General features: G+C 43.1%; 1 protein-coding gene across 5 annotated transcripts in view; it reads right to left on the minus strand.

Annotated features, from left to right (window-relative positions):
• The window catches only part of piezo1 (piezo type mechanosensitive ion channel component 1 (Er blood group)), a 312347-nt gene that overhangs the window by 219772 nt on the left and 67265 nt on the right, over nucleotides 1-25310 (minus strand). For all 5 annotated transcript variants that reach the window (XM_063067069.1, XM_063067071.1, XM_063067068.1 and 2 more), the window contains exon 2: nucleotides 584-679. In XM_063067069.1, coding sequence (XP_062923139.1) covers nucleotides 584-679 — 96 coding nt within the window. The remainder of the gene's footprint in view (nucleotides 1-583; nucleotides 680-25310) is intronic.

Genomic DNA, 25310 nt, shown 5'->3' on the forward strand with positions numbered 1-25310 from the left:
ACAAACTATTTGTGCTATGTTTGTGAAGGTGCATTTCCAAGAAAATGCTTGCTTTAGCAATTATAAGCTAATTTATGGCTAGATCATATAAAACTATATTTCAAAAATATACATCCTTAAAAATTTATTCCATTAAATAAATTTAAAATAAATTAAAAGACAATTGAATGGACAGCTTTTAACTTGAGACTTTAATAACTGCATGAACTTACCATTTGATATCATAAGGTACGTTTATACTATTGTGAAAAACTTCAAAATATTTTGAGTCTTTGATGCCAAGATCAAAATATCATTCCCTTATCAACCCAAACTTGCATCAGATTAATTTCAGTTGCTGGGTAATTTAAACTATAGTTTTACAGCTTTTGGAATTCATCTGTTACCAAATGATGGATAAGCATTTGGATTATAATTTACTTCCAGTCAATGAAAATTCAATTTTATTCTTCTCAAGGACATTCTGAATGTCATGGTATGAGTATTTAAAATTTGATTCAATAAACCACATGCTAGCTGATCCCAGAGTTCCTGTAATTTTTCGTAACAACAGTAATATATTAAAATAACAATCAGCACTTACCTCTCACAGTGTGTTCATTGGGACCAAAGAACAGTGGAAGCAGCAACAAATATAACAGGTAAATCAGAGACAAGGCATTGTAACGGAATAGGCAAGCTGAAAATGGAAAATGAAGAATCGTTTGAGATTCAAATTTCTACACATAACTTAAAAAATGCATTTTGCAAATAGAATACAATTCTTGATATTGTCCCCAAAATTTAACAGTCATTTAACAGGTTGAGAAAATACTTAAGGCAGATGAGGCAATGTCAGATGAGTATTTTCAAGATTCAAGATTCAAAAGATTCAAAATAACTTTATTGTCATTCTAACCATACATCAGCTCTGCAGGGCAGAATGAGACAGCGTTTCTCAGGGGCAGTGCAATCATAACATAACAAACGCAGCACTAAATAATAAACATAACAATAAATAGTAAAACACAACAGCCACATGTCAGTTAAAATCAGTTATAAGTGTCCAGTGCAAGTTAAAAGTGTCCAAAGCAGAGTCAAGTGGAGCAGCTATTTAGCAGTCTGACTACTTGTGGGAGGAAGCTGTTTAGTAGATTCAAAATTCAAAGATTTGAGTAGCCTTCTCGTGCTGCTCCCTCTTTCACTTTTTGCAGAGTTACCAGACATGCGCTAAAATAAATTACTTAGCTCATTCACTCCTCAGCTAAAATATTTTCCAGATAAATGGGAAGAGAAATCTGCCTATTTATGTAATACTAATACCAAACTTCTACACAAGTCTCAGTCACTAGTGGGACTCATCTCTACATATATAGGGGCATGGTAGCCTAGGGGTTAGCACAATGCTTTACAGTACCAGCAACCCCGGTTCTATTCCCACTGATGTCTGTAAGGAGTTTGTACATTCTCCCTGTGACTGTGGGGATTTCCTCTGGATGTTCCGGTTTCCTCCCACAGTCCAAAGATGTACCCGTTGGTAGATTAATTGGTCTTTGTAAATTGTCCCGTAACCTGGGGTTGCTGGGCAGCGCAGCACGAAGAGCTAGAAGGGCCTATTCCACGCTTTATCTGGATAAATAAATAAAAATTCGGTTTCCTCGGAATGTTCTGAGCTTTTTAGGTTTTTCTTTTAGTCATTTTTTTTCTCGGTTTGTCTTCAAGAGTTTCATATTCATGATACTATCTATTAATTTTACCCACATAAAACACCATGCAGCCATTATCTGTGTGAATCCAACTTGAAAACAGTTCCCTTTTAGTACAAAACCATTACAGAGCATAAAGAAATAAATATCAATTTTATGACATTAAATAACTGCCAGAATTTTATGCAGCAGAACAGTCAGAAGAATGCAGAATAACAAAAGGAAGTTTACCTTTACATTATTGCGTTGAATAGACAGCTCAAAGGATGAGGCAGGAGTAAAATGCAGTTATATTAGAATATATTCCAAAGCAAATCTAATTTATGAACTCAAAGAAATCATATAAAATTCCTCCTGGCTTGCTTTGAGATTGTTTAACACACCCCTTGTATCCAGAAGATAGCTGAGACTGATTTATTTTCTTCTGAATCACAAGATTCAGAACCACAAACTGTTCCAGCTGCTACCATCCAGGAAACGGTACTGCAGCATAAAAGCCAGGACCAACAGGCTCCAGGACGACTCCTTCCACCAGGCCATCAAAATGATTAATTCATGCTGATACAATTGTATTTCTATGTTATATTGACTGTCCTGTTGTCCATACTATTTGTTACAAATTACTATAAATTGCACATTACACATTTAGACGGAGATGTGACGTAAAGATTTTTACTCCTCATGTATATGAAGGATGCAAGTAATAAAGTTAATTCAATTCAGATAGTCTCTCCTTTAATGAACAGAATATACCCATGAATGATGTTTCTCCTCTCCATTCATTTCATCTAACATGAATGAAGAAGCACCCGAGATTTACCTAATTTATTTTGTATTTAGAATATTCTGAACTTCAGTAACAGAACAGACTTGGCTGTCAGTTGAGAAAGTCACTGCCATTTTGAGTATTTCTGAAATAAAATATATGCTGACGTTCAGATGGAGGGAATTTTTGCTCATCGAGCACTGATGTGGATAAACACTGTGAGATGCAGTGATAAAATGGAGAAAGTGGAAGCTTGATCAGATTGGGTATCACATGGGACCCGGCATTGTCCATTTTAAAATACAGTGTTAAGGCACCACGTGAAGTTGAGATATTTGAGGGTGGAGCGGAGGAGAGGTTTAGGGGAAAAAACATAGATAAATATGATAATGCAGGTTTAGATTGGGCAAAGAGAAGGAAAGAGCATCCACTTCCAGCTGGTTCATGGACTGGGAGAAGCCGATTTAATGTGAAGAAAAGGCACATGGTGAATATAAAATAAACAACTTTTCATGCAGAGAAGAGTAATGATGTGGAACCCACTATCTGTAAAGGTGCTGGAAACAGAATCATTCAGAACACATAAAAGGGAATTAAGCAGCCCTCGAGGGAAAATAAATCACATGGATATGGAGAACAGGACAGAATGGACTGAGAGAACAGCCAAAGGCTCAATTAGCAAATGTCTTCCTGCTGTGCTCGTAAGGCAGTGGTGTCTCAGAGCTCCATGACCCAGGGTCACTGCTGACCTGTGGAGTTCATACACTTTCCCTGTGACTGTGAGGGTTTCCTCTGGGTGCTCCAGTTTCCCCACAAAGCATCAAAGCACAAAGGTGATAGTTTAACTGGCCTCTTTAAATTGTCCCTGGGGTATAGATGACTGGTGGAGTCTATGAAGGAAGTGATGGGAATCTGAAAATTGGTTAGGACAGGATTGTTGTTTAAAAAAAATGGTTGCTTGATCTCTCTATAACTCCACGATATTAAGTTAGGTCAGGTCAGTGTTTGGGTGAGTAGGGTTCAAAGATGGTAATGGAGTAGTTCATAATGCAACAAAAGCATGGAAAATTACATCATTTTCCAGGTCATTCAAAACCTATGCATTAGACTGAATAAAGTACCAGCTCCTTTTACTGATTATGACAAGAAAGTGGTTGCAATTCCTCAAGGAACTGGGAAAGAGCCAAGTGTTCTTTCCCAGTAGTCTGCAACCAGTCCTTGTTATCCCTGTTGCCAGCTTATTTCTATTTAATATACATGTGGCTTGCCCCTTGAGGGTGCAGCTTTCTTTCTTTAACTACTCACTTCACTTTATTGGAAAGTCTCCACATCCATTTGCTATCCTTTAAATCTGCAGCATTGCAATATCTGGAGTTGTGAGTATAGTCCACACCTTTTCAGACTGAAACACGGTTTGGGAATGCGAGATTTTCATAACAATAGAGTAATGAATGGGTCAAGAGGGCGAGGAAGTGATGGAACTTGATGACTTTACAGAACAAAGTACACTTCGATTTTCTCTCAATGCATTCAATTTATGAGCAGACAAGCTCTGCGGGATGAAAAAGTGCATCAGACATATTAAACCATATTGGTGCCATGATACGCAATGAAACTCACCAACCTAACAAAGAAAGTTGTTGCACTGTATTAACACAGCACAGCCAAAGCTAGAGGTAACAAATCAATGTACTAATGAAACAGTGCTGTGACACACATAACTAGCAGGCTGTCACCTTTAATTTGGACTGCTCTTTCATTCAAGTTTACACTAACGGATGAGATACTAGCCGGGGAATTCTAGTGCACTTACAGAGTGTGGCAAGACTGGGATGGGCATTTTGGAGGTAAGCTTTTCGCAAAGGGAGTGGTAAGTACTGTACGTGGAAGATACTGCCTGGGGTGGTGGTAGAGGAAGATGTACTGTTTTAGGGACATTTAAGAGAGTCTTAGATAGGCATAGGTATGGAAGAAAAATGGAGGACTATGTGGGAGGGAAGGGTCAAAGACTGGAAATCCAGAGCACACACAAAATGATGGAGGAACTCAGCAGGTCAGGCAGCATCTATGGAAATTAATAAACAGTTGACATTTCAGGCCAAGACCCTTCATCATTTCTGACCACTACCCATCTATAGAAGTTTGTCAAAGTTTTCAATGACACGCTGAATCTTTGCAAACTTGACAGAAAGTAGAGGTGCTGCTATGCTTTCTTTGTAATGGCACTTGTGGCTGGACGCAGGACAGATCCTCCAAAATGATAATACAGAGGAATTTAAAGTTTCTGACCTTCTCCACCTCTGATCCCTTGAGAGGGAATGGCTCATGGACCCCTAGTCTGGTCAATCTCTCCCTGCAACTCAGGCCCACTAATCTTTGAAACATCTTTGTAAATCTTTTCCGTACTTTTTCCAGTTTAACTGCATCTTTCCTATAACAGGGTGACTAAAGCTGTACACAGCACCAATCAGAATACACGGTTACTTTCCGAGGGACCACACTGAAATCCAGCATGATTTTGGTTCCTCTTTTTTAAAAATGCATTTCATCCAGAGTTTTAGTGGCTTACAGGTATTTGTAGTTTTCAACATTTCTTCATAATTCAAGGGCATGAATATATTTTAGTAAGAAAATTGGCAAAAACAATTAAAACCCTAAGAATTAAAGGGTCTTTCATCCAGAGCAGGAAAACGGAAAATTCTACAGCTGCCCCCGTAGATGATAAAATGAATCAGGAAGCGTAGTTACCAGGGAGCAGGGAGATTTTTCCCTTCTCATGGAAAATGTGAGCGAGTCATAAGACATTCCCTTGTTTGTTGCATAAATCTTTTCTCTCCCACTGTACAACTAAAATTACATCAATGGATAGTAATGTTATGTCCATTTTCAGTAAAGCAAAAATTCAAGACAACATATTGCATCTAAGTACTTATCTATACTGAACACATCAAACTAATGGGCCAGTTATGAAATTGCAATGACCTCATGACTTCAATCGCTTTTTGGAAAGTGTTAGATCCACACCGAAAATTCTCACAAATGTCAACTAAAGATACAATAGCACTTCATACGTTGCAATGGTTTAGACTGAAGCTCATTTTTATTGGATTTGAAAACTCAAAAACCTCAGTAGCTCCTAATTTCTCTAGGAAAAATATAGAGAAAACTACTATTGAATATTGGAAACTCTCTTTCTGAATTGGGAAGAAGATGGCACCTGCAAACAATGTTACCACGGGCAACATTCTCCACATGGGCTATAAAACCATTTCTTTCATTTTTTACACATTTTCTTTTTGTTTTAACTGTGGATCTGGTACTATTGGAGCCTGTGATCTATAGTTCAATGGTGTGTTTTCCAGCCAATTGAGCGATCTGGCACTTTGGTGCCTCGGAGAGGGTTCGGGGAGGAGAGCAGCCTCGAGGCCAAGGAGCCCATGATCAACTCCATTTATTGCTGATTAAAGGATCAAGGAAGATTGAAACATCGAAGCAAGTGCGGAAGGCAAGTGAGTGTTCAGCACTGTCTACCAGCCTTTGGCTCGCTGCTGCTGGAGACTGTCTCTCTCCCTCTCGCCTGCTGCTCCAGGGGAAGGTCCCTGAATCCGAATGGTCTCTCTCTTCCTCCCTTAAGGCTGTCTGAGGATGATGCGGAAGTCCTGGGTGTACAGCTTGTGGACTGGACAAATGATTCTTGTTGCCACTTGCTCGTTTTTTTTGCACGGGGGGTTAACGTTCTTGGTGCCATTTGCACAACGTGTTATTTTGCGCATGGGGGGGGAGGTGGTTGATGTTCTTCTTTCAACCGGTTCCATGGTTTTCTTTGTTTTGTGGCTGTCTGTGGAGAAGATGAATCTCAGGGTTGTGTACTGCACACGTACTTTGCAAATAAGTGTACTTTGAAATCGTATAGCTAAGACATAGCTTTCATTTGCTGAGAAATAATGTGCACATTATTGCACTGTAAACATCATTTCTTCTTTTACTTCACTCGTGTTTTGTGAAGCACCAAGTACATTGCACACCCAAAAAACATATAAATATCAACAAATACGTGCAGTCTAAAGATAGACGCCTCAAATTTAATCTCACTTGCTGTGGAGAATGCAGCAGGTACAGAATAGGCTTGATTATGTATTCCATTCAGGAGTATTCTCCTTTCTAAATTTAAGGAACCAGTAATAACTGCCACACACCTTTCTTCTCCAACTCCACACTAGACCGGATTAATCCGTAACCGAAGCTTTTTCTCTTCGTTTTGACCCTCCGTTCACACTGAAACGGCATTTTCTTCCCCCAGAAACGGAGCTTTTCAAAAACACTCTCCAAGAGTGAATAAATCTGAAAACGTCTAATGGCCGGTGTAGTGTGTACGGGATAACCAGCTCTTTTTAAAAACGCTGTCATGACGTGCCGGAACAGATGGCGGCGGAAGCACGGCATCTCATAGTTTTCTTGAACGCAACCTCCAACACCACAACAACTTCATGCCTGTGTTGTTTACTTTATTGTGTATGTTAATTTCAATGCCCCACACAACCTAACAATTTCAGAACAGATGGCAACGAGACTGAAGCCAGGAGAGTTAGAAAAGTACTCACCAAATACTTTCACCCATAACTTACTGAACACTGAATAACTAAGTATACTCACTGAAGTAACTTCTACTTTCAAAAAGGCACACTCGACAACTTCATGCCAAAGAAACAACTATATCTCGAACTCCAAAACCGTTATGTATATACAGAGGCTTTCACAAACCATACGGCATGACAGGCACTCTATTTACAAAGCCCACTGGAAGTAGAAGAGAACGGAAGTAGAACCCCCCCCCATTCCTAATTAGTATTAACTTACTTTTAATAATGCTCACATTACAACACTTCGCATCCTTTAAAATCCAACAACCCCAAATGTAAAAAACTAGGAAATAAAAACTGTAGTGTTATTAACTTGCGTACCCCTGAAAACTTATACTATTATCTCTTTCTTTTCCAATCTTTTTATTAATTTTCAAAATTATAAACACAGCAACAATATTAATGAACAGAGATTGGAATTACATTATTAATAATTGATATTGCAAATATAACATTGGTAATAATGCAGACGTATTAAATTTCCCAAACTCTAAATATAATTAAAGGTGGTAGAGGGATAAATGAGAAAAAAATCTAAAAAAAACAAATTAGAAAACAAAAAAAAGACATATTAATTAAACTAAGCGATATTAACCTAAACTAAATAAAACTAAAAACAAAACTATAGACAAAAAAGACAGGCTAACATATTACATTGGATAGAATCATTAATGTCATTAACTCCACCCCTCTATCCGTGTATTTTAAGTTTTAAAAAAAGGATTCGGAAAGGTCAAACTACATTGTATGGAAATGTTCAATGAATGGTCTCCAAGTTTCTTCAAATTTAACCGAAGGGTCGGAGGTACCACTTCAACTTGTACTAGTATCTCAGCAACAGTTTATCAATACAAAACATCTGGAAAATGTGACAGATTCAACATTCAATCTAACAATAGCAAAAAAAGAACTGTCAAGTCAAAGATTCAGTCTGTCAGGAGGTTTACGAGTGCGTTGTGATCTACGCACTACCCCTGGTGACCCCGCAGGCACCGCTGGTGAAGGTGTTTTGGGTGGATCTGGTTTTGGGGGCATGAGAGGGGTCTGTGTGTCTGCGTGAGAATGTCCATCCTCCTCAGGGGACCCCAACTCCTCTGCCAGCATCTCGCCCTCTGGCAAAGTCACTGGTGGACATGCTTCCCCCATAGTCTGACTCAGAAATGGAAACTCCATGGAACTGTCCGCCTCTGAGCCGGTATCATGACGCAGGCGCACATGGTCCTGATGTCTGTGGAAAACACGCCCATCAGTCAGCTTAACAACATAGGAGACGGGACCACTCTGCTTAAGAATAACCCCAGGCAGACATTGCTGATTGTTTCTCACATGGACATTGTCATCCGGTTTTAACTGCCTCTCTCGCGCATGTTGATCATGTCCCTCCTTCTGCTTTTCCTGCTTTCTCTCCACTTTCACCTTCATGTCCGGGCGCAGCAGGTCCAATCCTGACTTGGGCATACGCCCCATCAGCATCTCTGCTGGAGTGCAGGCAGTCATAGTCTGTGACGTGAGGCAGTATTTAAACAGGAAACGTGAAAGCCGAATGCTAAGAGAGTCACCTGTCATCCACTTCAGGCCTTCCTCCACTGTCTGAACAGCCCGCTCAGTCCAACCATTTGAGGCTGGGTGGAAAGGGGCCGTCCGAATGTGATGAATGCCATTCTGCTGCATGAACTCACTGGTGAACGTCGGGCCATTATCAGTGACCAGAGTGTCAGGCAACCCGTGGACTGCAAACACTTGCCTGAGTTTGTATATGGTTGAAGGGGCTGTGATGTTGCTCATGATGTGAGCTTCGATCCATTTAGAATTCACATCTACCATTACAAGAAACATCTGCCCCATAAAAGGGCCAGCAAAGTCCAAATGTAGCCTAGACCAGGGGTGGTCTGTCCACTCCCATGGGTGCAAAGGAGCTGGTGGTGGCATATTCTGATTAGTCTGACATTGCATGCATGATTTTACCTTGTTCTCCAAATCCTGATCCATTCTTGGTTACCAAATGTAGGATCTCGCAAGGCTTTTCATTCGAGACACTCCTGAATTCTCATGAATTTCCTCCACAATCTGTGAACGGCCGGGGGAGGCACGATGACCCTCACCCCCCAGAAAATGCAGCCATCCTGCAGACTGAGTTCTGTCTTGCGTTTCGCATAAGGCCTCAGTTCCTCTCCTTCCACGACTCTGGGCCAGCCTTGTAAAAGAAAAGTCTTGACTTGGGACAGGACTGGGTCCCTCTCTGTCCACTGCTTGATCTGGGTCACCTTTACAGGTGTCGCTGACAGCCTCTCCAATGAAAACACAGTCTCTGGAGGCACATATGGAGTAACAGGTGTCTCAGGTAAAGGTAGTCGACTCAGTGCATCAGCATTTGCATTATCCCCACCCGCTCTGTACACTATAGTGTACTGGTAGGCTGACAATGTAAGAGCCCAACGCTGTATCCTGGCTGAGGCTAGCAGTGGGATGCATCTAGTCTTACTGAACAGGCTCATCAGTGGTTTATGGTCCGTATAAATTGTAAATACGCGTCCATAAAGGTACTGCTGAAAGCGTTTGACCGCAAAAACGATGGCCAGACCTTCTTTCTCTAGCTGTGAATATCCCCTCTCTGCAGCTGTCAGGGTACGTGAAGCAAAACCAATAGGCTTCTCTGAACGGTCCTCCATTACATGTGAGAGAACTGCCCCGACTCCATAGGGCAAGGCATCACATGCAAGAGTGAACTCCTTGTCTGGGTCATAGTGAACAAGCAGCTTCGCTGAGTGGAGGAGTTCTTTCACTTCCTTGAAAGCTTTCTCCTGCTCTTCACCCCATTGCCACTTAGTGTCATTGTGAAGCAACTTATACAGTGGGGTCAAAACCTTTGAGAGGTCAGGAAGAAACTTGCCATAATAATTCACCATGCCCAAAAATGATCTGAGTTCAGTGACGGACTTAAGGCTTGGGGCCTCCTTAATAGCTCTCACTTTGTCCTCTACAGGAAAAAGCCCCTCAGCTGTGATCTTGTGGCCCAGGTAAGTCACGCTCGATACCAGGACACGCATTTTCCGCATTTCAACCGCAGCCCTGCGTCTGAGAGCCTTTTCAGCACCCGTTCTAAGTTAGCCAGCTGCTCCGCCTCCGTAGCTCCCGTGATCAAAATATCATCAAGGTACACTGCTACGTGCAGAATCCCCTGCAGCAAATTGTCCATTGTCCTTTGGAAAATGGCAGGGCTGGACGCCACCCCAAACACCAGGTGATTGTACTTGAATAATCCCTTGTGTGTATCAATTGTGACGTACTCCTTTGAATCCTCGTCGAGCAGCAGCTGTTGGTAGGCGTGACTCATGTCCAGCTTTGTGAACAGCTTACCCCCTGACAGGGTCGCAAACAGGTCATCCACCTGTGGCAATGGGTGCTCCTCCAGCCTAGAGACCTGATTCACCGTAAACTTATAATCCCCACATATCCTCACCGTTTTGTCTGCCTTCAAAACTGGAACAATGGGAGTCACCCACCTTGAGAAATGGAAGGGCTCAATAATGCCGAGCCTCTGTAAACGTCCCAGCTCCTCCTCGACTTTGCCTTTCATGGCATAGGGCACCGACCTTGACATTATTAGCAGCCATCTCCATGCCTTGGGCAATCTCTAAGGTTTTCTTAAAAGTCAGTGGTGAGGTTTCCCCTAACAGGTGGCGTTGTATGCCATCATTATTAATGTCGCATACCAATCGGTTACGGAGCATGTCATCCAACACCGCTCCGAAATCACAATGCTCCCACAGCTGCCGAAGCTCGGCCACGAAATTGGCCACAGACTGACCTGGCTTCCTGAAACAGCTGTGAAACTTACACCGTTGGACCATCACAGAAGGTTTCAGATTGTAGTGGTTCCCCACGAGCTTGACCAGTTCGTCATATGGAATGTCCCCCAGTTTCCGCGGTGTGGCTAAATTCCTTATTAGCTTGTAAGTCTTTGCCTCACACACACTGAGGAGAATAAAGTGCTTCTTAGCCTCCTCAGTAATTCCGTTTGCACAGAAAAAGTGTCCCAACCTTTCCTTATACTCCGGCCAGTCGTTGTCTCCTTCCAGAAATTCACCGATATTTCCAAACGTCGCCATCTGAAACGCGATGCTCCCGTTCGAAAAACATGCCAGTACGTTCACAAAACCAGTTCACCTCGTCGCCAAAAATATGTAGTAACTTCTACTTTGAAAAAGGCACACTCGACAACTTCATGCCAAAGAAACAACTTTATCTCGAACTCCAAAACCGTGATGTATATACAGAAGCTTTCACAACCCGTACGGCATAGCAGGCACACCATATACAGAGCAGACCGGAAGTAAAAGAGAACGGAAGTAAACCGCCCCCCCCATTCCTAATTAGTATTAACTTACTTTTAATAATGCTCACACTTCAACACTCACTTTGCCCTGTTTTCTGCCCTTGCTTGTATAGAGGTGGTTTACCTATTTATACAAGTACTTCTCTGGCAATAGATGTGTAACAGCCTAATGTAACATTGTATGGAAATACAAGCTAACACTGATGCAAACATGTTTTATACATTTCAGAAGGTGCTTTATTAATGTATTGTTTGTGCAAACATTCAATAGATGCAATTGTCACTACTTCCAAAATGTCATTTTTAAGTAATGGCTTAAGTTTGGCATAGACGTGAAAATGTTAAGGCCAAAAAAGGAAAATTGTAAGTTTCACTTTTACTCAGTTAAAAATAAAAAGTTTTGCCCAGTAAGTTGTTTTATTGCACGTTAAATACAGCAAAATAATACAGAAAGACATGGCAAAAGTAAAGGCAAACAAATGAGGTAACAACAGATTTCACTTTTGCCCGGTAACAAGCCTTTTGCATTTAGTTGTAGCTGCCATCCCTTTCATTGGTGAAGAGACTATGGCTGTAGGAAATGTTTCCAGGGTGACCCCTCTGTGGGAGTGGGGAAGATGTTGGTGGGGCCACCCGGGGGTCTGTGTGTCCGTACGTGTAGCTATTGTAGTGGCTGTGAGGCTGGTATTGTGACGGTGAAAAGTACTGGGGGGGGGGGTGGGGGAGGAACCATCATATTCCTCATCATTGCAAATCCCTCTGCAACAAATTTAGTCAGTTTTTCAATGTTCGTCGTCAGCCGGGTCATACTGTCCGTGAACTCCCTGTCGGTTGCCTCCATACGCTCCAGTATTTTTTTTTCATTTTTAAGTCCTCATGTGCGAGAGCCAACAGCTGTCTGTCGTTTGGCAGTTTCCTTTTAAGTTTTTCTAGTCTGTAACTGGACAAATGCGCACCAAGTCTTTCACCGCGAGATTCGACACCAAACATGTCGCAGCCATCACCTGTTGCTTGGCCCAAACTGTCAGAGTCGGGTGTATTCGTCAAAGCGGGTGAATTCTGTAGATGTGTCCTGCGCATGCCCGGTAGAAGGATATTCACCCAAATACCCATTTTAATGTGGACGGAGGCATTTTAAAAAATGCCTGGTGTGGACGCCTATCGTTTTTACGCGAAACTGGCATTTTCAAAATTATCCAGTCTAGTGTGGACGTAGCCTTATTCTTGCCAGAGAGCTCAGGTTAATATGAAGAATATTTCACCTTAGCATTCGAATATACACATGCCTACAGTCTTACATTTGTTTCAAGGACCTACAGTAAACACAACAGAACAAACCATGACAAGACAATTGCCAGAGATAACTTTAATCCTATTTACAACTGTTTTTAAGCAACTCACCTCAAAATTGCTGGTGAACGCAGCAGGCCAGGCAGCATCTCCAGGAAGAGGTACAGTCAATGTTTCGGGCCGAGACCCTTCGTCAGGACTAACTGAAAGAAGAGCTAGTAAGAGATTTGAAAGTGGGAGGGGGAGGGGGAGATCCAAAATGATAGGAGAAGACAGGAGGGGGAGGGATGGAGCCAAGAGCTGGACAGTTGATTGGTAAAAGGGATATGAGAGGATCATGGGACAGGAGGCCCAGGGAGAAGGAAAAGGAGGAGCAGGGGGAAACCTAGAGGATGGGCAAGGGGTATAGTCAGAGGGACAGAGGGAGAAAAAGAATGTGTGTATATAAATAAATAACGGATGGGGTACAAGGGGGAGGTGGGGCATTAGTGGAAATTTGAGAAGTCAATGTTCATGCCATCAGGTTGGAGGCTACCCAGACGGAATATAGGGTGTTGTTCCTCCAACCTGAGTGTGGCGTCATCTTTACAGTAGAGGAGGCCCCCTTCTTGTTTTTTCTTCACTGTTTTAATGGAGGTCGGGATTGAGGACGTGATTTTAAGTTTAACTCTGTTTGGTTTCAAGTTAGCCCATTGCTTTGCTTTGCTTTTAGTTAGTTGCACGGTGGGTTTTTTTTTGGGGGTTTTTTTTTTCTTTTTTTTTCCATTGATATATATAAAATCTAGTATACTATTATGTTATCTTGGTTTCTTATGCTTAAATTACATTGTTTGTAGTATTTTCTTTTTGGTATTGTTATCTTTTGGAATTTTATTATACTTTAACATTGTATTAATGTTTATATGGCTTACCTTTTTTGTATACTTACTCAATAAAAAGATTTAAAAAGAAAGAAAGAAAGAGGAGGCCATGGATAGACATATCAGAATGGGAATGGGACGTGGAATTAAAATGTGTGGCCACTCTCTTACTAGCTCCTCTTTCAGTTAGTCCTGACAAAGGGTCTCAGCCTGAAATGTTGACCGTACCTCTTCCTAGAGATGCTGCCTGGCCTGCTGCATTCTCCAGCAACTTTGACGTGCGTTGCTTGAAATTCCAGCATCTGCAGATTTCCTCGTGTTTGTGTTACAACTGCTTTTGTTTTAATTCACTTCAAACAGCTATCAAACAACATCATTTGCTCACATAATGTTTACTTTGGTTTTGCAAGGGTCACTTGGCTCCAGGCCTCATCATTGCCCTGGTCCAAACAAAAGTGATGAATTCCAGAGTGCAAGCCTGAAACATCAAGACAGGATTTGACTGACAACAGCACTGAATAGCCCTGTCACCTGAAGTTAATTGACATCAGGGCTGGAGTCAGAACTTGCACAAAGAAAGATAGTTATCATGCAGTCATCAGGCCATGCCCTTAGCTCATCATGCCAATGTTCATGCTGACCATCACATTTACCAGTACATAGTCTGTAGCTCACAATGCATTGGCAATTCACGTACTCATCTGGATGCTTCTTAAATGCTGCAGGCGTACCTGCCTCCAGCACCTTCTCTGGTAGTGCATTCATGCTCTAACTTTATTTGAGATGCAATGGGCCATATCTCAAACAACGATGAGTCAAAGGGGAGAGAGAGCAAGCCTTGTGATGTCATGGCAATCTTTCCCCCTACGTCAACAAAACAAACGAGCTGGCAATTGACTTCAGAAAGGGGGATGGTGCACATGCTCCTGTCTATGAGGTTGGGAGGGTTGAGAAATTCAAGTTCCCAGGTGTGAATATCACCTGACCTAGTACAGCCATGTTGATCTCATGGACGAAAAAGCTCACCAAAACCTCTGTTTCCTCAGGAGGTTAAAAAAATTTGGCATGTCCCCAGGGATGCATCTCACCCTAACCATGGACTTTTTACTCTCCTCCCATCCGGTAGGCGCTACAGGAGCCTCCACTCCCGCACCAGCAGGCACAGGAAGAGCTTCTTCCCTGAGGCTGTGACACTGCTGAACCTCTCATCACAGCGCTAAGCAGCATTGCATCCATATTGTACTGTCTCAGTACTTCTATATTTGTGTGCTGTAGCACTTTTTATTCACAGTTATTTTGTAAATAACACTATTCTTTGCGTTTCTGGTCAGATGCTAAATGCATTTCATTGGCTTTGTATCTGTACTCAGCACAATAACAATAAAGTTGAATCTAATCTAATCTAAATCCTACCAATTTTTATCCACACACTACAGAAAGCATCCTGTCTAGATACACAACGGCTTGGAGTGGCAACTGCTCTGGACTGCAAAGAGCTGTGGACACAGCTCGGCACATCACAGGAGCCCGCCTTTGTTCTTCCGACTTTGTCTGTCTTTCTCACTGCCTCAGTAAAGCGACCAGCACCCATCTCAGACATTCTCTCTCCTCTCCTCTCCTGTCAGGCAGAAGACACAGAAACCTAAAAGCAAATACCACAAGGCACAATCACGAGAAATCTGCAGATGCTGGAATTTCAAGCAACACACATAAAAATTGCTGGTGAACGCAGCAGGCCAGGCAGCATCTCTAGGAAGAGGTACAGTCAACATTTCGGGCCAGGACCATTCGTCAGGACTAACTGAAAGAAGAGCTAGTAAGAGATTTGAAAGTGGGAGTGGGAGGGGGAGATCCAAAATGATAGGAAAAGACAGGAGTGGGAGGGATGCAGCTAAGAGCTGGAAAGTTGATTAGCAAAAGGGATATGAGAGGATCATGGGACAGGAGGCCCAGGGAGAAAGAAAGGGGGAGGGGGAAGCCCAGAGGATGGGCAGGGAGTGTAGTGAGAGGGACAGAGGGAGAAAAAGGAGAGAAAAAAAATAATAATAATAAATAAATAACGGATGGGGTACGAAGGGGAGGTGGGGCATTAACAGAAGTTAGAGAAGTCAATATTCATGCCATCAGGTTGGAGGCTACCCAGACGGAATATAAGGTGTTGTTCCTCCAACCTGACTGTGGCTTCATCTTCACTTCACTTCACCTGTGAGTCGGCTGGGGTGATATATTGTGTCCGGTGCTCCCGATGTGGCCTTCTATATATTGGCGAGACCTGACGCAGACTAGGAGATGGTTTTGCTGAACACCTACGCTCTGTCCGCCAGAGAAAGCAGGATCTCCCAGTGGCCACACATTTTAATTCCATGTCCCATTCCCATTCTGATATGTCTATCCATGGCCTCCTCTACTGTAAAGATGAAGCCACACTCAGGTTGGAGGAACAACACCTTATATTCCATCTGGGTAGCCTCCAACCTGATGACATGAACATTGACTTCTCAAACTTCCGCTAATGCCCCACCTCCCCCTCGTACCCCATCCGTTATTTATTTATTTACATACACACTTTCTTTTTCTCTCTCTCCTTTTTCTCCCTCTGTCCTTCTCACTATACCCCTTGCCCATCCTCTGGGTTCCCCCCTCCCACTTTCTTTCTCCCTAGGCCTCCTGTCCCATGATCCTCTCATATCCCTTTTGCCAATCAACTGTCCAGCTCTTGGCTCCATCCCTCCCCCTCCTGTCTTCTCCTATCATTTTGGATCTCCCCCTCCCACTCCCACTTTCAAATCTCTTACTATCTGTTCTTTCAGTTAGTCCTGATGGAGGGTCTCGGCCCGAAACGTCAACTGTACCTCTTCCTAGAGATGCTGCCTGGCCTGCTGCATTCACCAGCAATTTTTATGTGTGTTACCACAAGGCACAAATACAGTTTCTATCCCACAGTTATCAGACTCTGGAACAGACCTCTTATATGATGAGATGGACTCTTGGTCTCACTATTTATCTTGTTATGATCTCACACTTCATCATTTACCCGTACTTCACTCTTTTGGTAGCTTTTACACTTCATTCCGCATTGTTTTTGTGTTTTACCTTATTCTAGCTCAATGCATTGTGTAATGATTTGATCTGTATGAGCAATATGAAAAGTAAGCTTTTCAACGTATCTTGGTACTTGTGACGTTAATAAACCACTACCAATGATCACAGCTACCCATTAGGCAAAGAAAAAATTCCCCTCAGAACCCCTCAAAATCTTTTAGTCTTCACCTTAAACCTATCCTCCCTGATTTTAAATACCCCAGTGTATGATGCAAGCAAGTGTACTATTTAAATGTCATTAGATAGGACCGATGTACATTGTGCATGAACTTTAAAAAAATCATTTAAAATATGAAAATTCTTTGAAATAATACTGGAGGAAAAGATGTTTTATGGAAAGGAATGGAAAAGCTCAGCATCGTCTGTGTTCCTTTTACCACAGAGAACATCTGTGCAGCAAGGATCCAGATTTGTCCAGATACTAATTTTCACCATTTACATGTTTTTTTTAAATAGCTGCACACATTTTCCTCCTGTTTATTCCAGTTTCCAGTCAAAGCTGGAATGCTGATAACGTTCCATATCTTTGCTTCCCCAAAGGAATATTCTGAATCTAAAAACAAACTGCTGGAAGAATTTGTAAGGACAGACAGCATCTGTGGAGGCAGATTTAATAGTTGATGTTTTGGGTTAAGACCCTGCATCTGGACTGATGCCAGGCAAGATCTCAAGCCAAAATGTCAATTGTTCCTCTACCGCCACAAATGCTGCCAAACTCACAAATAATAATAAATGAAAATTAGAGCTATAATAACTTCAAAACAGGTTGCAAATAACCAAATTCAATTTCGATGCAATGTGGATGTTTGCTGGATTGCTGCAGTAAATTGCTAAAATTGTAGAAAATACAGTTGGTAATCTATCCACTAAACTGGCGATAGAGGAGGGAAGGGGGGAGAGAAAGGGAGGGGGGAGAATCAGAGATGTACCAGAGTAAAAGCAAAAGGAGATGGAAACTGGCAACATTAGGGAATGAAGCTTTCAAGTTCTGCAAACTGCAGGAACAATACCAATACATTTGTCAATGTTCCAGAAAAGCAAGTGTGCAAGGAAATCTGGATAAGATTAGAACACGGACTGTTCAGCAAAGAGATAGGTAGAGATTAGTTCCTACAGTTTACAGCAGTCATTCAGAGGAAATGAGTGGAATTAAAGTGGAGAGCAGTTCAGCCAAATGGAAGAAGTTGGGCTCCAGTTCAAGGAGGAAACAAAGGACCCTCAGGCCACCGTGGTGTGAGGGGGAACTGCAGAGAAATCAGAATCAGAATCAGGTTTTATTATCACCGGCAAGTGACGTGAAATTTGTTAACTTAGCAGCAGCAGCTCAATACAATAGGTAATCTAGCAGAGAGAGCAGAAAATAATAAATAAAATAAAGCATAATAATATATCAATTATGTACATTGAATAGATTTTCTTTTAAGTGCAAAAACAGAAATAGTGTATATTCAAAAAATGTGAGGTAGTGTTTATGGGTTCAATGTCGATTTAGGAATCAAATGGCAGGGGGGAAGAAACTGTTCCTGAATCGCTGAGTGTGTGCCTTCAGGCTTCTGTATCTCCTACCCGATGGTAACAGTGAGAAAAGGGCATGCCCTGGGTGCTGGAGGTCCTTAATAATGGACATTGCCTTTCTGAGACGCTGCTCACTAAAGACGTTCTGGGTACTTTGTAGGCTAGAAATCATTAGTGGAAGAAACCCAGTGAAGGTCAGAAAGCTGTTAAATTGGCAGGTGTCAGAGGGACCAAGGATGTGAGTGAAACTGGACAAAAAGAGAAAGAACAGAGCCAATATAGGAAGGAGTTCTCTGAAGACGAGAACTGCTGAAAGAATGGGATTTACAGTTCGCACCCATGCAGGAATAATTAACCATGGGGGCAACCTTTAATGTGCAAATCAACACAAGTTAGAACTACATCATTGAGCATCACTAGAAAATAATGGTATATCACTGTGTTTAAAATAAACATTTAATAGTGTTAGCATAGTCACTATGTCTAGACTGGCCTGAGCTTATTTATTTATGAAGCATCATCTACAAAGCGAGGCTTCAACAGGTTTGGAGATACTTCCAACAGCTTGGGAATAAACACCCTATGTGGCATGGCACCAAGTTACAATTTCCATAAATGCATTGGATAGAACTCCACATCTGTATTCCGCCACCCATCCTAATTAAGGTGATTTGAACTGCATGAACTGATTATTCTAAAGCCAAAAAAAAGGGTTTTACTTCTGCTGATCAAAAACATTTAGTAACCAAAGCTGAAGATTTGCATATTACTGTACCTTGCTTCTTTCAAGACACCAGACCCAACCCGTTCCCCTCCACCACCACTTTTCTCCATCTAGCGGAACTTGTCCTCACTCTTAATCATTTCTCCTTTGGCTCGTCCTACTTCCTTCAAACAAAAACTATAGCCATGGGCACTGCCTTTTTGTTGGCTACATAGAACAGTCTATGTTCCAAGCCTCCATCAGTATCACTCCACAACTTTTCCTGTGCTACTTCAAAGACTACATTGGTGCTGCTTCCTGCACCCATGTCGAGTTTGTCAACTTCATCAACTTTGCCTCCAAACCCTGCCTTCAAATTTACCTGGTCCATTTCTGACACCTCTCTCCCCTTTCTCAATCTCTCTCTCTATCTCCATCTCTGGAGGCATCTTATCCATTGATACCTCTTATAAGCCCACTGACTCTCACAGCTACCTGGAACATACCTCTTCCCACCTGTTACTTGTAAAAACACCATGCCCTTCTCTCATTTCCTCCATCTCCACTACATCTGCTCTCAGGATGAGGTTTTTCATTCCAGAACTAATGAAATGTCCTCCTCCTTCAAAGAAAGGGGTTTCCGTTCTTCACTATCAATGCGGCCCTCACCCACATCTCTTCCATTTCACACACATCTGCCCTCACCCCATCCATCCACCACCCGACCAGGGATAGAGTTCTTCTTGTTCTCAACTACCACTACATCAGCCTCCGCATCCAGCACATAACTCTCCCTAACTTCTGCCATCTCCAACAGGGTCCCAGCATCAAGCACCTCTTTCCCTCTCCCCCCCCCCCCACTTTCCACAGGGGGCACTCCACACGCGACTCCCTTGTCCATTTATCTCTTCCCCCATCACTTATCCTTGCAAGCAGAACAAATGCTACACCTGCCACTACACCTCCTCCCTCACTACAATTCAAGGCCCCCATCAGACCTTCCAGGTGAGGCAACACTTCACCTGTGAATCTGCTGGGGTCATATACAGTGTCCGGTGCTCCCAGTGTGGCCTCCTGTATAATCGGTGATACCTGACATAGACTGGGAGACCACTTCATTGAGCATCTATAGTCAGTCTCCCAGTGGCCTCCCATAGTCAGTCTCCCAGTGGCCACCCATTTCAATTCTACTTCCCTTTTCCATTCCAACATGTCAGTCCATTGCCTCCTCCACTGCCGCGATTTTCTTTTAAGCATGTCGTATCAGACATTCAGCCATACTTGTCTGGCACATGGAGTCAGGATTAACTGGGTCACGTTATGAACTCTCCTGACTCGACCCTTGTATTTTTTTACGAGGCTGAGTGGCTAGCTCAACACTCAACCCGGCACGGATGGAAAGCGTGCTCGGGGGTGGCCCAACCTGGATTCGAACTCGGGAACCTTCGCTCCAGAGTCCGGTGTTGATCTCACTGCGCCACCAACCGACGATGGGGCCACACTCAGGTTGGGGAGCAGCACCTCCTATTCCGTCTGGGTAGCCTCCAACCTGATGGCATGAACACTGATTTCTCGTACATCCGGTAGCTGAATCTCCCCCTTTCTCCTTCAACATTCCCCATTCCCATATCCCTCTCTCACTTACTGTATCTCCTTCCTACCCATCATCTCCCTCTGGTGTTTCTTCCCGCTTCCCTTTCTCCCATGGCCTTCTGTCCTCTGCTGTCAGATCCCCCCTTCTCCAGCCCTTTAGCTCTTTCACCGATCAACTTCCCAGTTTCTTACTTCACCCCTCCCCCTCTCCAGGTTTCACCTATCACCTACTACCTTGCACTTCTTCCAATCCTCTTATGCTCAGACTTCTAAACTCTTTTTTTCAGTTCTGATGAAGGGTTTCGGCCCGAAACATCAAATGTTTACTCTTTTCCATTGATGCTCCCTGACCTGCTGAATTCCTCCAGCATTTTTTGTGTGATGCTCTGGATTTCCAGCATCTGCAGATTTTCTCATGTTTATATATTCTGGTTCCTTAAGGTTGTTATAACTTGGGGGTGGTAATGGCAACAAGCTCCCACTAACTATTAAATGCTCTCTGCATGATGCTAATGTTTCTGTAAGAAGAAGGATGCACACACCACTGAGAGCATTTAATAGTTAGTGGGAGCTTGTGACAACCAAGTCCAGCTCCTGGCCTTCACACATGGCTTGGCTACTAAGCCGGCGGAACCGTTTCTACTGACAGGAGAAGGGGCAAAGGCCGGTTACTGGCGCCTTAAAACCAGTCGCTTCAGGCAGAGGGAGATCGTCAGCTGTGGTTGGCAGCTCATCTAGGAGAAGGAAAACTCTGATCTCAGACCTCTGCTGTCTTGCGGTTATACCCACCCACGGGAAAAACTCCGGAGCTGGAGTTCAATGCTGACTGGCAGCTCCTGTGACGCTGCTGGTGCCAAACTGTATCAGTCTCTGCCGTTCATCAGATGCATGGAGAAGGGGAGATCACTACATGGGCAACAGCTTTCTCTCCGTATCGTTCTGCCCAGCCTGCGTATCTAGACAGCTAGGAAGCAATATCCAGTCAGCTCTGACCGACAGAGGTCCTCAACCTCAACATATATTCTTATATATAGTCTCAGACAAGAATGCAAGATGAAAACAGGGTAAGCTATGTGGCCCCATAAGTCTGCTCCATCACTCGAAAGGATCCTGGACTATCTGTTCTTTCCTTCAGTTTCACTTTTCATGTCTGATTTCCATAACCCTGAAGTTCATTAATATCTAAAAATCTCTCAATCTTCAATAAATGAATAACTCAGCCTCCACTGATCTCGGCTGGGAATTCCAAAGATTCACAGCTCTTTGAGAGATGAAGCTCACCTTCATTTCTGTTAAATGGGCTGTCTCTTATTCGGAAACTGTACCCTCTCGTTCTGGAATGCGCCATCAGGGAAAGCATTCTCTGAGTCTGTACCTTGTCAAATCCTTAACAAGACTAACTGGAGGAACTCTGTGGATTGAGCAGCAAAATGTCAATAATTCCTTGACATTTATCCACCATAGATGCTGCTCGACCCACTCAGTTGCTCTAGCGGCCTTTCATTGTTTCTCCAGAGTACCGTATCTCTCTTTTGTCTCTCTAATAAGATTAAATTTCCTTCTAAACTCCATAGTTTTCAGATGCAATCAACTTAATCCATCCTTTTATTGTGAACGTACTGTTTAGTCAGAAAATGTTAAAATCCACAATGGAGAATATTGAGCTTTTTTATTTCCTTGGGAGGTGTCAGCATTCATATAACCTTTCAGTTTCATATAACAACACACATCAAAGTTGCTGGTGAACGCAGCAGGCCAGGCAGCATCTCTAGGAAGAGGTACAGTTGACGTTTCCGGCCGAGACCCTTCGTCAGGACTAACTGAAGGAAGAGTGAGTAAGGGATTTGAAAGTTGGAGGGGGAGGGGGAGATCCAAAATGATAGGAGAAGACAGGAGGGGGAGGGATGGAGCCGAGAGCTGGACAGGTGATAGGCAAAAGGGATACGAGAGGATCATGGGACAGGAGGTCTGGGAAGAAAGACAAGGGGGGGGGGGACCCAGAGGATGGGCAAGAGGTATATTCAGAGGGACAGAGGGAGAAAAAGGAGAGTGAGAGAAAGAATGTGTGCATAAAAAGGAGTAACAGATGGGGTACGAGGGGGAGGTGGGGCCTTAGCGGAAGTTAGAGAAGTCGATGTTCATGCCATCAGGTTGGAGGCTACCCAGACGGAATATAAGGCGTTGTTCCTCCAACCTGAGTGTGGCTTCATCTTTACAGTAGAAGAGGCCGTGGATAGACATGTCAGAATGGGAATGGGATGTGGAATCAAAATGTGTGGCCACTGGGAGATCCTGCTTTCTCTGGCGGACAGAGCGCAGATGTTCAGCAAAGCGGTCTCCCAGTCTGCGTCGGGTCTCGCCAATATATAAAAGGCCACATCGGGAGCACCGGACGCAGTATATCACCCCAGTCGACTCACAGGTGAAGTGTTGCCTCACCTGGAAGGACGGTTTGGGGCCCTGAATGGTGGTAAGGGAGGAAGTATAAGGGCATGTGTAGCACTTGTTCCGCTTACACGGATAAGTGCCAGGAGGGAGATCAGTGGGGAGGGATGGGGGGGGACGAATGGACAAGGGAGTTGTGTAGGGAGCGATCCCTGCGGAATGCAGAGAGAGTGGGGGAGGGAAAGATGTGCTTAGTGGTGGGATCCTGTTGGAGGTGGCGGAAGTTACAGAGAATAATATGTTGGACCCGGAGGCTGGTGGGGTGGTAGGTGAGGACCAGGGGAACCCTATTCCTAGTGGGGTGGCGGGAGGATGGAGTGAGAGCGGATGTCAGTTTCATATGTTTTGCTCCTTAAATCGTAACCAAGTTTACAGGGAACAAAGCTTTCTTTGAACTGTTCTGATGATTTTTCCTTCTATTCTTACTGATTCACTGGCTGCCGCCCAGTACTTTACTCCTAAGACTAATTTTCAAACAATCAAATCAAGAAAATCTACTGAAGAATGTGAGAGTATTTCCCCTTATTGAAGCCTGCCTTCCGATGATATCCTACATTTAGGGGAACATGCGAGCTGGACATCTCCATCAAGACACTGGGAAAAGAAAGGTGAATGCCAATTGTACCTTTATAAATGGTACAAAGAGAGTAACCCTTTGGCAACCAAGTACCTTGCAAGTGCAAGAATAACACCAACAAAAATTGATTGAACTGCTGAATTAACCATTATTTTATTTTTTTCCCATGCATGGAGCAGAATCTAAACTGGACCTTACCAAATGCTGGTCAGCAGCATACATTTATATTACAAAATTAGTATATTTCTGCCAAGTCAACTGTGCTTTTTAAATGAATCATTTCCCCCGAAACAAGATATACCCAGTAGAATTTAACACTGCATGCCATTTAATCAAATACAATATAAATACCATAAATAAACAGTGCTCACTATTCTATGAAACATTCAATCTAACATTGCATCTAACATTGCTAGCCAGTAAAAGTTGCAGAAATTTGCTGTGCAAATTTAATTATGTACAAATAGTGAACATGAACAAGAAAATGAGGTAACCTCCCTTTTTACACTTTCCTTCAAGCCTGTGTAAATAGGTGGTTAAGATGGTTAGAAGAGCAAACCACCAACAACTGAACTATTCACAAACATAACAAGAAATGAATCATCCAGTTGCCTTGCTCTGTGTTGTGTTGTGTTCTGGTTCTGTCAGAGAGATAAACCAAGCTGATACTCCAGCAGAGTGTTGATGGAGTTCTGCATTGTCTGGGCTCCTATCTGCTGGTCAAGTGGCCAAACATTTCATAGAGTATGAAGTTCCCTCTGAAGCTATCCCTTAACTTGGAACTTCAGTCACAAATCCACAACCTCACTGGCCAGTTCTAGGATAAGAAGAATTTAGCAGGGAACTTCAGAGATCCTGTAATTATTTGGGATGGCATGGTAATGTAGTGGTTAGCGTAATTCTGTAACCGCACCAGCGAACCAGTTCAATTTTGACACCGTCTGTAAGGAGATTGGACATTCTCCCCAAGATCACATAGGTCTCCTCTGGTTTCCTCTGACAAGACCTACTGGTCAGTAGGCTAATTGGTCACATGGGAGTAACTGGCAGCGTGGGGTCATTGGGCCAGAAGGGCCTGTTACTGTATTTAAATAAAGTAAAATAAATATCTAGGAGAAAGATCATTCTGACTAGGGTAAGTGTAGAGGAGACATGCTGCTGTTACCCTCAGGGGAAGTTATCTCCAGCTTTCTCTCCTACCAGTGACCCTGAATTACAATGTTGATTCGATCCATTTAGCAGCACAGTGGAGATTACCTTCATTCACAATAGTGGACCTGACCTTCATTAAGAATTTTTAAACTTCAGTAAAGCTTTGACACTGTCAGCTGGAAGTGACTGAGAAGCACACTCTCAAACTCAGCTGTCTGCGGAAACATGTGTCCATTGTATATAAACTTCAGAACAGCAGCAAGCCAAGATCCTAACCCTCGGTCTGAGGGCTGACCAGCTTCATCACTATCAAGTCACTCTGATCAGTACAGTGCCGCTCCTCCCATCACTGGAGTTGAACTGATCTACACAACAGATACACAGCTTGGTGCTCAATGCTGTCATCTTATCACCACCAGTTTCCAATTCCCAGCCTCGATACCCCCTCTGTAAACAATCCCCGACTTCCTCATCGGGAGACGACAGTCAGTGCAGATCAGTAATAACGTCACCTCCTCACTGACGAGATAGCAACACAAGGATGCGTGTCTAGTTCACTGCTCTACTCTCTTTGCTCTAATGAGTGTGTGGTTAAGTGCCAGCTAGAAATTTGCCAATGACACCATCAATGTTGATAGAATCTCAG

This window comes from Mobula hypostoma, chromosome 14, assembly GCF_963921235.1.
Source record: "Mobula hypostoma chromosome 14, sMobHyp1.1, whole genome shotgun sequence".
In the NCBI taxonomy this organism is placed as follows: Eukaryota; Metazoa; Chordata; class Chondrichthyes; order Myliobatiformes; family Myliobatidae; genus Mobula; species Mobula hypostoma.